Below are 15,096 nucleotides of genomic sequence, written 5' to 3'. Positions count from 1 at the left end.
GTCCTGGTTTGATTCGAGAGATGTCACATTTTATATAATTATTATAATTTTTTTAAATTTTTACATAAAATAGAATAAATAATTAAATATTTTTAAATTTAAAAATAAAAATAATATTACAAAATTACAAAATTATATTATTACAAGTCCTTGTTTAGGGATTGAGATGATATAAGAATTTTATGAATAAGTAGTAAGATAGTTTGTGAATAGTAGCAAGATAGATTGAGAGTTGAGAGAGGAGAGAGATAAAGTTGAATAAATAATATTATAAATTTAAAATATTGTAATAATATAATTTTATAATATAATTTTTATTTAAAAATTTGAAAAATTTAGATTTTTTTTTATTTAAAAATTTGAAAAGATTATAATGAATAATTTGAAAATTTTGTTTTTAAATTATGTTTAAAAATAAGATTGAATGTGATAAAACTGAAATGCCCTAAACTAGTAACTCTTAGCTCAAAAGCATACTGGAATTACCACTGCGTCCAGACCCCAACCCCAACCCCAACCCAAACCCAAACCCAACACCCTCCCTCACTAAAAATCATTACTCTCCCCAACCGCCTCAATCTCTGTCTACGATTCCACTGTCTCCGTCTCTCTGTATCTATCTCTCTGTATCTATCTCTACGATTCGAAAATTCTTCCGATGCCCTAGACCTCCAGGGCCGGTGCCAGTTTCTTCTGGCGGCACCTCTGGCAGGCAAGACTCATAGGTCTTCGGGTTAAGGATTTCTCTCTAGTTTTTCTCTGAAATATTCTACACATTCGATTCGATCGTGAGGAGGAACCATTGAATTTAAGGTTTTTGGGGCTCTGGGCGAGTGCCATGGCTCCGGCGCGTAGACGCGGAGCAAACAACAAAGCCAAGGACAAGAGTCAGATGAGTCTGGGTGATCTTGTCCTCGCTAAGGTCAAAGGCTTCCCCGCTTGGCCTGCCAAGGTCTTCGTTTTCTTTCTTCCCCGCTTCCCGTATATCACGATTCTTAGTTTTTTCGTCTTAATGCTGATTGTACGAATATTAGGGCTTTTGTCTTTGTACAAGAACGAAATGTTGACAGTATTTTATGCTCTTGGCTATTACTTTACTGGATGATTTATAATTATGTTGTTAACTTATATGCGATGATTTTGTATCATACATTTGTGTTATGGGTTTGGTTGTAGTGAATTTATGTGAAATGGGGCTTTCTATCCATAGTATTGTTCTTTTACATTTCTATTGAAATTTCAATATTAATAAAATATCTTCTTACTTATAAAAAAAAAAAGTTTGTGTCTAAAGTTGCCTATATTGATTTTATTGAAGGCATATATTCTTTGGTTATTTAGTGGTTTGTTCGGTATTTGAGGTAGATTTTATTGATTGTGTTGACAGATTAGTAAGCCTGAAGACTGGAAGCAGTCGCCTGACCCCAAGAAATACTTTGTTGAATTCTTTGGAACACAAGAAATGTAAGTATGCTAAATATTTTTTAATGTCCTGAATGGCACAATAACTATGTGAACTTTTAAGTGCCTATTATTCTGAAAGTTACCGGAAGAGTTTTGATGGAAACACTCTCAAAGGCATTGGCTGTACTTAGGTTGATGGTCGGCACATAGACCCTGATGTAGCATTTGACTTGGTGACTAGAGATAATTGGCAGCGAGAAGCAATGCTAGATTGAGGTTAGCCCTTAATATGGTTAGGATTTCAACAAACAGGGGAAATTAAGTAGAAAGTAATTGGGAAATAATACATTGGTGTACATGTGCCCTGTATATCTATCTACCTTTGATTTTCGCTGGCCTCTTGTTAAGCACTCACATATCCCACATAGTATAGTTGGCTTTCTTGATGTTCATTCTAAAGAGAAAACATCACTTTTAAATGGAAGTGAAATGTTGAAACTAGTGCAAAACATAATGTGGAGTTTGTATGCTGCAGTTTGGAATAACTTTTTTACTTCAGAGCTTAATGTGCTATCCTTGCAAGTATTGGGTATTTGATAATGTTGCAATTGTACTGAATTGTGGGGAAGTTTTATGGTATCATTTTACAATGCATGGAAGGTATTACTTATTCCGTTTATTTCTAGACTCATGGAAAATTATATTCTGCCTATTGGTAACTGTATATATTTAATGGTGTTAGCATCTGTCTTATTTAGGAAAGGGAAATGCTCTCCATGGAAACGAATTTAAGAAAGAGTTTTGATATCTTTGGAAATGCTCAAAGTCCTAGGTCGATTGGCAGTAGAAAATATTAATTTATTTATTTAGGATAGAGCAATTCTGCCCATACAAAAGAATTTTAGGAAATAGTTTTCATACTGTTGGACAATGGGCAAAGCTCTAGGTTGAGTGGTAGGAAGAAATTCTAATTTATTACGGGACTTGATATGGATTTAACAAAATCTTGCCACTAATCATTCTTGTTGTATAGAGAGAATAAACTAGAAGCGAGACAAAAGAGATCTGATAAATTTCTTGATAATTTGTTGAGGGCTTCTTTGATGAGATTTGATGGGAAAGGACTTAAAGATGGTTTGATTAGAAAAGAGAGTCTTGAAGGAATTTATAGGTTATTCGGTATGAAGGAAGAAGATAAACCCTAGAACGTTCACCCAATGAGAGAACAATCAAACCCTCAAAGCTTTAAGAAAGTGGTTGGAGTTTTACTAAACTCAATTTCTTTTTTTCAAGATGAAATACATAAAAGCCCTTGAGTAGGGATTGAAGCACGGAGTTCTTCAATAGAATTGCTAACTCTCATAGGTGAACCAATGCCATTGAGATGCTGAAAATTGATGGAGTAGAATGTACGGAGGGTGAGGTTATTTGAGAGCATGTTGTGGATTTTTTTGAACAATTGCTTACTAAACAAGAGGGGTGGAGACTGAAGCTTGATGGCCTCAGTTTTAAATCTATTGGGCCACATGATGTATCTTGGTTGGAGAGGCCTTTTGAGGAGGCAGAAGTTCATGATGTGGTGAGGAGAATGGTCAAAGACAAGGCACCCAATCCTGACGGCTTTTCTATGGGCTTCTTTCAAACAGACTGGGAATAGTGAAGGAGGATCTAATGAAGGTGTTCCAAGAAATGTTCTCGGCTGGAAAATTTGAGAACGGTCTTAACGCTACTTTTATTGCATTGATACCTAAGAAGGTTGGGGCTTCGGAGGTAAAGGAGTTTGAGCCTATTAGCCTTGGGGAGGTTTTGGTGAAGATTATCACAAAACCCCAAAATGCATTTGTAAGGGGTAGACAAATCTTAGATGTGGTGCTCATTGCCAAAGAATGCTTGGATAGTAGATTAAAAGATGACACTACAAGGATGCTTTGGAAGTTAGATATAAAAAAGGCCTATGACCACATTAACTAGGACTTCTTACTGTCCCTACTTGGGAGTGTGGATTTGGGGAGAGATGGAGGTCGTGGATTATATGGTGTATATCAACAACAAAATTTTCAGTGTTGATTAATGGCAACCCAGTTGGCTTTTTCAAAGGCACCCAAGGTTTAAGGCAAGGGGATCCATTGTCCCCACTTCTCTTTGTCATTATAATGGAGGTGCTTAGCAGAATGATCTCGGCACTGGTTAATTATGGTTTTATGGCCGACTCTCGATTGGTGACCCCAATAAGGGTACTATTAATATTTCTCATTTGTTGTTTGCAGATGATACGTTAATCTTTTGCGAGGCAAACCAAAATCAGGTTTGGGCATTGAAGGCTCTTCTACTCTGGTTTGAAGTAGCATCTGGTTTGAAAGTGAATTTTGACAAATCAGAGATGGTACCAGTTGGAAGGCTCAACAACATAAGCCGATGCTCCATTGAATGGTAAATAGCCACCCTAATTGATTACAACAACCCAAGCTCCTAATAATGCTTAGGGGGATATATTCCAATTTCGTTTCTTGTAAGCAAACTATGTCCACTTTCCAATTACGAAGTTGGTTTCAAATTTCGAGGCACTTTTCTTTCTCATTCAGCTCCCTCACATTCCAAGATACAATTTTTGGCTTCATAAAACATCCGTTGCCCTTCGCTTTGATATTCCACGGTTAGAACTCCTCTCTTCTGCTCCATCATTGACTTTCCAGTTGAGCCTTTTTAATTCTCTTGCTCTCTTCTTTGCTGTAATGATCTCACTTGGTGAAGAGTGAGTCTGTCCAGCCTCTACAGCTGCAAGGAGAGCTATAAATTGGTCCTCAAAACCATCGCACAATATCCCCACACACTGTAGGTAGGCAAGTTAGAAAGAGGACTATTGATAAAGGTGGTACGACTCCCTTTAGATATATAAAACCTCTTCCAACTTGCTAACCTATGCTCAACTCTCTATTACATCATCCCAAATAGGCTTCGCTTTGAAAGGGGCACCCAAGGGGAGAAGACTAAGATACTTCATGGACAAAGAAGAAACCTTGCATCCCAAAGATCTAGCCAAACTCTGAATATTGTTGACATTCTCCACTGGAACAATTTCTAACTTAGAGGAATTCACTCTTAGGCCAGAAACAACTTCAAAGCATAGGAGTGCCCTTACGGATTGGATTTGATTTCGATCTGCCTAACACAATATTAGTGTATCATTTGCAAACAATAAGCGTGACAAAGTGATGTCCCCCAATATTGTTGACTTGTATACGACATGTTTCTCAGTATTTACACTCTTTAAGAGCCTTATTGCTGTGTTTTGAATCTGTCTCGGGGTTAAGAGTCAATATATCCAAATCTGAAATTGTTCTTGTGGGTTCCATTTAGAATATTTTAGATCTGGCCAATATATTGGGATGCAAGATTTCTTCGCTTCCTATGAGATATCTCGGTTTTGCATTGGGGGCTTTGCATAAATCAGTTACTATTTGGATGGGGTGATTGAGAAAATTGAAAAGAGATTAGCTGGTTGGAAAATGCTTTACTTGTCTAAAGGGGGAAGATTAACATTGATAAAAAGTACATTGTCTAATCTCCCTACTTATTTTCTATCCCTTTTTCCATTGCCGGTAGGGGTATAAAGAAGAATTGAGAGATTGTATTGAAGTTTTTGTGGGGAGGTAAAGGAGAAGAAAAAAAGTTTTATTTGGCTAGTTGGAACAAGGTTTGTCAACCGATTTCTTGTGATGGTTTGGGGATAGAAAATTTGAGGCTGTTTAATAAAGCACTACTAGGGAAATGGCTTTGGAGATATCATATGGAGAGAAATGCCTTATGGAAAAACGTTGTCGATGTTAAATATGGAATTTTTTTTTTTTGGGGGGGGGGGGGGGTTGGTGTTCCAAAGAAACTAGAGGTGCGTATGGGGTGGGCTTGTGGAAGTTCATTCGAAAAGGTTGGGGGAATTCTCTAATCATACTAAATTGAAGGTGGGAGATGGGAAGATGACTCTCTTTTGGCATGACAATTGGTTTAGGGATTCTAGGCTTAAGTTGGATTTTCCCTCTCTTTTTAGCATTGCAAGGGATCGAAACGCAGCAGTGGAACATTTTTTCTCATGTTTTGATAATAATATTCAGTGGAATGTTGATTTTGTTAGAGATGCTAATGATTGGGAAGTGAATGATGACACTGTTTTTTTGGGAAGACTTTATAGTTCAAAGGTGGTGCTGGGAAGGGAGGATAGTATGCTGTGGGTTCATCCAAGAAATTCCAAGTTCTCCGTTTCTTCTTTCTACATAATTTTAACCTATCACAGGAGCTATGAGTTTCCTTGGAAAAATATTTGGAGTGAAGGTACCTACCAAGGTGGCATTTTACAGTTGGGTGGTATCTCTTGGCAAAGTTTTGACCACTGATAATCTTAGGAGGAGAGGTATGTGCATAACTGATTGGTGTGTCATGTGCAAGAAGGATGGAGAATCTGTAAATCATCTTTTTCTTCATTGTGAAGTGGCAATGTCTTTATGGAATGAGGTTTTTAATTGGACGGGTGTAGTTTGGGTGATGCCTAAGGATGTGGTAGATCTTCTTGCAGGTTGGTATGGATTAAAGGGAAAAAGAGTGTAGCTGATATATGGAAGATGATTCCTTCATGTCTGATGTGGTGTCCCTGGCTAGAAAGGAATGGTAGATGCTTTGCAGATAAAGAATGTTCGATGGGAGAACTTGGGGGTTTTTTCTTTAGTACTTTGAGTTTGTGGGCTAAAACTCTTGTAATGGCAGATGTAAACTTTCTGGATTTGTATTAGCTTTTCTTTTGTTTTTAGAGAGATGACGGTTTTTCCTTTGTATACGTCTTGTGTACTTGGGCTTTGCCTACTTTTGAGAATAAAGTTTCTTATTAATTATAAAAAAAAAAGTATTTGCACATTCTTTATTTTTTGTTTTAAAATGTAACAATTGTTTTCATATGTATTTAGAATAATAATTGATGCAATGACCATTTTGAGAATGGTTGATGTCAATGTATTTAGCTGTTGTGTGCTTAAGTTCCCATTTTGACCCAAGAGAAAAAGCATTTGCTCCGCTTGAAGTGTTTGAAGTGAATTTGAGTTTTCGACTAATTTGAAGGTGATTTGAGCAATACTCTTGGATATCCTATTTTCGTTATCTGAAGTTTTTGGAGAGAAGTGTTTGGTAAGTTTTTTTTTTAAAAAATATTATTTGTTCGTAAATGGGAAGGGATCCAATGGTTGGTTAGTTGAAGTTATCGGGGATTGAACTCTGAGGTGGGTAGGGCTGTAAATGAATTGGTCTGTACGATTGCTTGCCTGATGCTTGCTAAGCGAAACTCAAACCGAGCTCAACTCATGAAAAAAAAGCTCGATCATGAAAGTAGAAATCCGCTCGATTAGTAAATGGCACATACTTGATGAATTCGACCTGACTCAATTAAGGTTTGCTTGTTGATGCCCGACTCGGCTTGATTAGAGCTCGTCCATATATCATTGAATATATGTATATAATTTATTTCTATATATTAGTATTCTTATACACACAAATCCACACACACACACACACACACACACACACACACACACACACATATATATATATGCGCTTCTATACACATTAAATTTAATAATATAAGCATAGTTACCTTTATAATTATGAACTGTGTTGAATATAGTTCATAATTATATCTTAGTTAATTAAGTTTTAAGTGATTAATTATAGTATATATTTTATAATATGTGTAATAGTTAGTATGTAGGACTTGGTAGTTTCATATGCTACAATGTACAAACCATATAAGAAATGTATTCATAAAAATGTTATAATTTTATAATTTAAGGTTTGTATATATTAGTTGTAAAAATTTCACTAGATTTAATATTCTTTTCTTGTAATTTGGTAATTTTAATTATTCATTTCATTAAAAATATATATATATATACACTCGAGTAATAACTTGACTCGGCTCGGGCTCGTTAAAGAGTACAAACAAAGATCAATAAATAACTCGACTTGGCTCGAGCTTCTGTTTGAGTCTAGCTCGACTCGATAACCCAAAAGTTTGACTTGGCTCCGATCAATTATAGTTGAGGTGGGTTTTATGTTTGTATTTGTGTTTGTGGTGGTTTTTTTTATAAACCCTCCCGACTTGTTAACTTTCATGCTTTATGCTATGTTGCTAGTCACATTATTGATTGCCAACAGAAACCGTACATGGAAGACCTTATATTTGGACATTTTTCTTTTAATGGCATTTATAGACTGCTAGTATTGATAAACGGGTGAATTACAAGATATTACTGTTTCTGACATAAGATATTAGAATGTTTTGCTTGCTTTAATATATAATCATTTTGAAATGATAATATTTCAAGTTGGCATTCATATTTCTTTTGATTGGCACCGGGTCTCCGGGTCAAGTTGGCATTCTTAACATATTTTATTGTTTTTCTGTGTACTTGGTGTAATGCCCCGCTCCCCCATGTTTAAAAACGCTGGCATTTTTTTAAATGAAAAATTTCATATGGTAAAAATTTCTTAACGATGTGCTAGATACAAAATATTCCATATAATAAATAAAATCAATTTTTTTAAATACTGAAAATATAAAAGAGACTTCAAGGAAACATTTATTAAAATTTTGCAAACGTGTATTATAAAATCATAATTGAAAAACTGTGTATATGATCTAAGCCTCTGTTACGCCTCCCGAGCCAAGTCCCATCCTGTTGCTTCATAAATATTCTCACCTGGGTGGTTTAAAAAACACTAAAATAAGTCGATGACCTAGTAAGAAATCCATTATAATGTAAAAATACTGGACATTAGGTTCATAAAATATTTTATGTTGAGAATTAAAAATATGATCGTTCATACATATGTTTATGACATGCATGACTTGTTTTGAATTATTTGATTTATTTGACTGATCTAACTTCTTTGGCTGTTTTGATTGAACAACACACTTAACTTTGTGTGCAAGGTTGGCCACAAGGGGAACCGCTGATCTAATCTGATTACAATACTATGGTGGACCATGCTTGCATATCCACCCTAACTGCATTGGTACCATGCATCTAAATGACCATCTGATTAATCTTAGTCTGTATCGTACACTTGATCTTATAAAAGTTTACCTGTCTTATGCAACGTGAGATGTATAATACATATATAACTATAATATGCGGAATGAAACATGATCATGAATTATGATGAATGACGTGCTTGCAGATATCATGACATACGTGGTACATAAACCAAGGCTTCCAAAGAATTGGATTTAATAATAATATATATAACTATCTAACCTGTGCTAATCCTAATTAGTGATCAAGTTATTACCTCGTAGAGTTAATCCAATATTTCCAGCACGTAATCGGTCACCTATAAAATAAGCATGTAATTTGCATAAGTTTCTAATTGAACACATACCTTGTAATTAAAACCCTAAATACATTAATTAACCTATATTTCCATAAATCTAAAATCCTTGAAACGCTAAAATATTATTACTCTCTAAATATTCATGAGTAAACCCTAAAAATGTTTCCACCCTCAAACTTATATATATTTTTTAATCAAAATATCATAAAACTATCAATCCTACTATCAACACTAATTAGACACGGGTAGTTTTGTAATTTAAATATAAGTCACTTGGGTTTCTGTGAGAAAGTTTCAGACTAGCCATTTGGTCTATGTTCTATCAGAGGGGGAGGGAGCGATAACGTGGAGAGAGAGAGAGAGAGAGAGAGACTAATGTGAGGGAGGAACCGAGAGGGGTGGAGGGCTAGGCATGGTGGTTGGCCCCAACGTGCGTTGGCTTCTACGTGCAACCTGATGATTGAGGTAGTGAGCTGCGTTTGTGTAAACCGAGTATGAAGCGTGGAACGTGCGGCTTACGGTAGTGCAGTGGCAGCCTGTTGAGACGCGGAGGAAACCAACATGGTGGTTGGCACTTTTTGTCCAGGGAGCTGGCGACGTGCAGGGAGTTGGCTACGTGCGACGGTTTCCCAAGGTGGAGTGGTGACTGGGTTATGTGTAGGGGTTCTTTGTTTCGAGTTTGGCAAAATAGGGCGTTTTCGTCGGCTGTTTCCATGGTGGTTCATGGTGGAGGAGAGGCTGTTGGTGTGGAAGATGGCTCTCGGCTTGAGTGCACGTTGTCCATGCTCTGGGAAGGCTGGGCTTCTTCTCGATCTCATGCGACGACGGTGGCTAGTGCAAGGTAGTGGGGCACGACGATTTACACTTGAGAGGTGAGGACAGAGGGTTGTTGGTGTTGGGTTGCCACTTGTGGCGCCTCTAGAGGCTTGCGGTTCATGGGGAGGACGTGTGGCACTGCTTAAACGTGGGGTCTTTTGTGGCGGGATGTGGGTGATCTTCGTGGTGCACTCGGTTGGGTGGTTTGCTGGTTTGCCGTGGGCTGTGGGTAAGAAATCAAGCAACTAAGTGGGTGGGGAAGGCTGGGTTGCGTGCATGGGTTGAAAGTGAGTTTTGTGTTGCGGCTTGGGGAATTAATAGAGGGAAGGGAATAGATATATAAAGAAATTGGCAGAGGGTGCCGTAGAGTGCAAGCCGAACTCAGTTAGTGATCAATGAGGAGACAGAGGGATGATGATGGAAGTGGTGTTCGTGATCATTCGAGAGAAGAGAGTTTGAAATTTGGAAAAAAAAAAAAAACTCTAATAGTTAAATAGTATATTTAAAGTAGGATTGATAGTGATTGATACTGTGTAGGGGATCTCAATCAGTGATATTTTAAATTGAAAATCTTCTAATGGCCGATCTTAAATTCTAAAATGAGAATAACTCGTCTGATAAATGCTTTTGGGCTTTAAATTATTGGGCTTAATACCAATTATATATAAGCCCACTTGGTCCATAAATATTAAATGGTCTTTAAATCCAATTTTTGGCCCTATAACATTCCATAATCTACCATAATAAATTTTGGCCTCGTGGGCTATTCTGATATGACCCATTGAATATAATTTGGGCCCTATAAAATTATTCTTATTAAATCTTTAATTGCATCGGGTCGGGCCGTTACCCTTGGCTACACCTATTAATATTAATAGAATTTTACTTGCAAAAAAAAAAAAAAAAAAAAAAAAATATTGGATTGTTTTTAACCTCTAGGGTTTGGTTCAAGTGGTAGGGAACATGGTCTTGGGGGTTTACTCCCATGTGTCTAAGGTTCGAATCTTGGGTGCAAAAAATTTCTTGGGGGCCACATTCTATTGGTGAAAAACCAATGATTTAGCCTATATGTGTGATGTGAGCACGATACACGAGTCCAGGCTTTAATCAGGTAAAGACATGATGCATTTGTACAGTTTTCAGAGGCCCTCATCATAGAAAAACATATGTATTGTTTTAATACATTTACTGCTCGGCTAAGCATTGTGCTCCTGAGGTGGAGCTTCATTATCATGTGTCTGCTGCTGAGATGACGCTGTAGGCAGGGAGCTGTTTGTGTTATGTGAACCCTTTAACATGTTCTGAGTGTTGGACTAACATTAGTCTGCCTAAAATCTATCGATTTTTAAACCATCAAGTGTCTGTTTAAAATTCATCAAGGGCTGTTTCTTTTACTGGTGAAAAATGGTGTAGATGAATTTATAGGTTATGTTCAATTGGTCAGAAATCTATGTTAAAGTTTTGTTGGTTTTGTGGCGCTGGACAAAATTCGAGGTTATCTTCTGGGATGCTTCTCCGATCCATTTTTATTTGCATGTGTGCTTATTGTCTCATTGGGAAGTTGACTAGTAGCACTGTTACTTCTTACTTTGCCCTTTGTTATTTTCCTCCATTCACAGAGGTTTTGTTGCACCTGCGGATATTCAGACATTCACTAATGAGGTTAAGAGTAAATTATCTGCCCGGTGTCAGGGTAAAACAGTCAAGTGTTTTGCTCAAGCTGTAAAGGAAATTTGTGTTGCATTTGATGAGTTGCAAAAGAAGAAATCATGTGGTCTTGGAGATGATACTGATAGATCAGATGTTGGGTGTGAGGCTTCCTCTGTCAACGGTGTAGAGGATGATCAGGTAGAGGTTGACTTAAAGGTTGAGACTGGTAAGATGACATACAAAGTTGAAATATTGAATGAGGCTGTAAGCGATTCTGACTCAAAGTTAGAGTGCAGCTTACAGACACAAGGTGGAACTGAAAGTCCAGAAGTAAAGCCTCCCGTCTCCTGTCATGCAAATGATAATTCTTCCTCTCTGGTCATTTCTCCTGAGAGCAGTAATAGAGTATCTGATGGTGCAAAACTAAAGGAAGAGGTATTACCGAAATCCTGTCCAGATAAGTCTTTATATCTTAAGAAAGAAGTGAATGTTGGTAAAAATGTAGAAGGTGATGTTTCCTGCACCAAGAAACAGGGCGAGGGACAGAAGGTATTGACAAATGTTCACAAGTCGAAGAAGATAGGTGGTTCAAAGAAGAGAGGTGATAGTGCAATGGTAATACACAAAACTAGTACATCTGCCATAACGTTATTGAAGGGTGAAAATGATGGTCATTCTGTTGATCCCCGTGAATCTCTTGAGCTGTTGAAAGATGGAATTAAGAGCAAAATCAGTTCTGCTAGCAGCATACGCCAGTTTTGTTCTAGCCCTCTTAAAGCTGATTCTGGTAACAGTGCTATAAAAAAATCAAAAGATTTGCTAAGAGTGAAAAAGCGTGTCAAGGTTGCTGATAATATGCGGGATCCTGGTATTGATCCAAATGAGGAGGCCAAGGAAAAATCTTCTGGCGAGGAAAAGAATGCCCAGAATGGACAGGGAAAGCCTGATTGTGGTGCAAATGATGGCTCACATTCTGTCAAGAAGTCAAACCATGACGATATTGGTGATATTGCCGCTGATGAAGCACATGCAAGAAGAAAAAAGAGCGCCTCTCCCAGCCCCAATTTGGTTTACAAGAAGGCATTGAAAAAGTCAGAGTTTAAAGGCTCAACATCATCTGTGAAACCTGATGGTAATCTGCCTTCAAGAGCCCAAGCTAGCATTTTTGGACCTAATGCTTCTGGTGATGAGGCTGCTCTACCCGTGACAAAGCGTCGACGTCAAGCAGTGGAGGGTATGCCCGACTCCGATACTGCTCCCATTGATGATAAAACAGAAAGAAGATCTACTTCATTGAAAAATGAGCTGTCATCTCCCAGTGATGTTAAGGTTCCAGGAAACCGACTGAACAAAAAACGGAGAGCAGTTTGCCTTTTTGACGACGATGACGACGATAAGCCAAAAACTCCAGTTCATGATGGATCAGCCAGAAATATTACTTCGAATGTTACAGATGCTACCAAGAGCAGTGATGCACATAATGATTCTTCCAATATTGCTCAGCAAGTTGGAGTTTCTGTTGCATTTGAGGATGGCCATTCAAAGGAATCTTCCTCTGAATTACATAATGAGTCTCTGTCACCAGGCAAACGTCAAACTGATGGGAAGAGAGATGAAAAGGAATTTGTTGCTCATGTTTCTCGTAGCTCTGAGCAGTTGTCATCCAAGGAGCAGTCATTGTTGAAGGTGGCAAAATTAGTGTTGATTTCCCCAAAAAGGTCTCCTCTGTCTGGTCCTACTACCAAACCACTGGCAGAACAGCATAAAGAGGCCAAAGCATCGATTAAAGTTTCTGGTACTGGTTCTCAGAAGAAGATTCATGCTGGGTCTGCTAAGGGTTTGGGTGTTGTTTCTAACAGCATGAATTCTTCTCAGAATCAAGAAACAATTCAAAGAACCAGGCCTTCTCCAGGAGAAAGATCTAAAAACACTCCTAAATCAATCTCAAGGATTGGTGAATCCACTGTTTTGACTGGGAAATTAGTGGAGTATAATTCTTTGCCCTGTGAAAGGTGTTCTCCCTTGTGACTATTTATCCATCTTGTTTATTTTACTTGTTTTTCTCATCTACCTTATTCATTTTTTTCCTTTTTATTTTTATTTTTCAGAGGGGAATCTGGTAGGGAAGATAAAAATGGTTCCCTGGTTGATTCTAAGACTCCAGAATCTGTTACGTCCATGAAGCATCTTATCGCTGCAGCACAGGCAAAAAGGAGACAGGCTCACTCTCAGAATTTCTCACTTGGAATCTTTAGTTCTTTTGTATCTTCCTCTGATGTCCAGGAAAAGAGCCCCAGTCCACCTACAGTGCAGTCTCTTATGACTGCTACTAGCAATATGCTGCAGGCAGATTTGCAAGGATTACATAGTCACACAATTTTGGCTTCTCCATCCAATCATGGTCACCAATCTGCATCGCGAAACCAACTTGATATTGAAGACATTGAGGAGAGAAGAGTTAGTGCAGGCCCCACGACTGCTGGAGGCTCTCTGAGTTGTGGTACTGATGCAGCTGTGGCTCGTGATGCTTTTGAAGGAATGATAGAGACTTTGTCAAGGACTAAAGAAAGTATTGGACGTGCAACTCGCCTTGCTATTGATTGTGCAAAGTATGGAATTGCTACTGAGGTAGGTTATATAATGTGCTTAGTGCTTACTTTCTTTTATTTATTTATTTTAATTGGTTCACACCAAAAGATGTTAATTGATCTGGATTGTTAATAAATAAAAAATCTTTATACTTGTGCATTGGTTGCACTTTTTTAGGCAACATCATCATTTTCACAATTTCTCTTGATGAGATATGGGTCCGAGCAGCTAGTGTCGCTATGATTTATTGTTAAGGTGGTAATTCTTTTTCTAGTTCACAACTCGAGTTGTCTTTAGGTGTCACTTGTTTAATGTATACTCTATAATTGTCTGGGATATGTTGCTAAACTAGTATTAGGTAATTCTGACTTCCTTAGCTCAAACAAGTAACGTATGATGCATCTTAATTGGTCTCTCAACTCTTGTAGTTTCTATCTTCTATCTACTTGTTTTGATTGATGCATATATATGAAGAATCTTTGGTTGTGGTTTTTGTGCACCCTTTTTTTTTTGATAAATGGTTTTATCTGCAACTTCGTAGACTCGTATGTTTCTTCAACGGGTTGATGCACCCATTGTTTCAGATATTTCAAGGTCTTTTGACATTTGGCATTTGTCTCGAGCAGTAAGCAATTGTATGGGCTTGGTAGAGGTCTTGGCCATGTTTGGTTTCCCCACTTTTTTTTCAAAATTTCTCTTAATTTTCAAAAATCAAACCAAACATCTCCAATTAACTTTTCAACTTTTTATCCAATCACTACCCAAACACAAAAATCCAAACAACTTTTACAAAAATAAAACAAAAACTACAATTAAAAAATTATATTTGAACGACTTTTCAACTCTACCATCCACTTTCACAAATAGATTTCGATTTGAATGGAGCACTCAAAGGAAGACCAAGATATTTCATCGGCAGCTGGGATATCTTACTCTCTAAGATGTGAGCCATGCTTTCCACATGGGAACCTTCCCCACTAGGACTACTTCTGATTTAGTCAAGTTCACCTTCAACCCTGAAACAACTTCAAAGCATAAAAGGAGTGCCCTCAAAGCTCGAATTTTATCATGGCTGATGCCACTAAAGATTAGGGTATCATCAGCAAATAATAGGTGAGATATGTGAAGTGAGCCAGTATTTGCCTCCCCCACTAAGAATTTGGATAAGAACCTGCCCTCCACGACCCCTGAAATCGTCTTGCTAAAAGCTTCCATTATAGAAACAAAAAGTAGCGGAGATAGAGGGCCACCTTGTCTCAAGCCTCA

The 15,096-nt window shown here is 37.6% G+C and overlaps 1 protein-coding gene across 15 annotated transcripts in view; it reads left to right on the top strand.

Moving 5' to 3' along the window:
* Positions 1–501: 501 nt before the first annotated feature.
* The window catches only part of LOC121258216 (ENHANCER OF AG-4 protein 2-like), a 44,575-nt gene continuing 29,980 nt past the window's right edge, over positions 502–15,096 (top strand). For 11 of the 15 annotated variants that reach the window (XR_005939367.1, XR_005939366.1, XR_005939365.1 and 8 more), the window contains exons 1-4: positions 502–952; positions 1,388–1,464; positions 11,211–13,253; positions 13,350–13,869. Coding sequence is in view for 5 of the 15 variants with exons in the window: in XM_041159624.1 (XP_041015558.1) it covers positions 839–952; positions 1,388–1,464; positions 11,211–13,253; positions 13,350–13,869 (2,754 nt within the window). In the remaining 10 variants the exon portion in view is untranslated. The remainder of the gene's footprint in view (positions 953–1,387; positions 1,465–11,210; positions 13,254–13,349; positions 13,870–15,096) is intronic. The other 4 variants (XR_005939361.1, XR_005939362.1, XR_005939360.1 and 1 more) reach the window with 2 other exon arrangements.

The sequence above is a fragment of the Juglans microcarpa x Juglans regia genome, chromosome 3S (assembly GCF_004785595.1).
Source record: "Juglans microcarpa x Juglans regia isolate MS1-56 chromosome 3S, Jm3101_v1.0, whole genome shotgun sequence".
NCBI classification, from domain to species: Eukaryota; Viridiplantae; Streptophyta; class Magnoliopsida; order Fagales; family Juglandaceae; genus Juglans; species Juglans microcarpa x Juglans regia.
The sequence above is the reverse complement of the archived record's forward strand: the minus strand, read 5'-3'. Positions and strand labels throughout refer to the sequence as shown.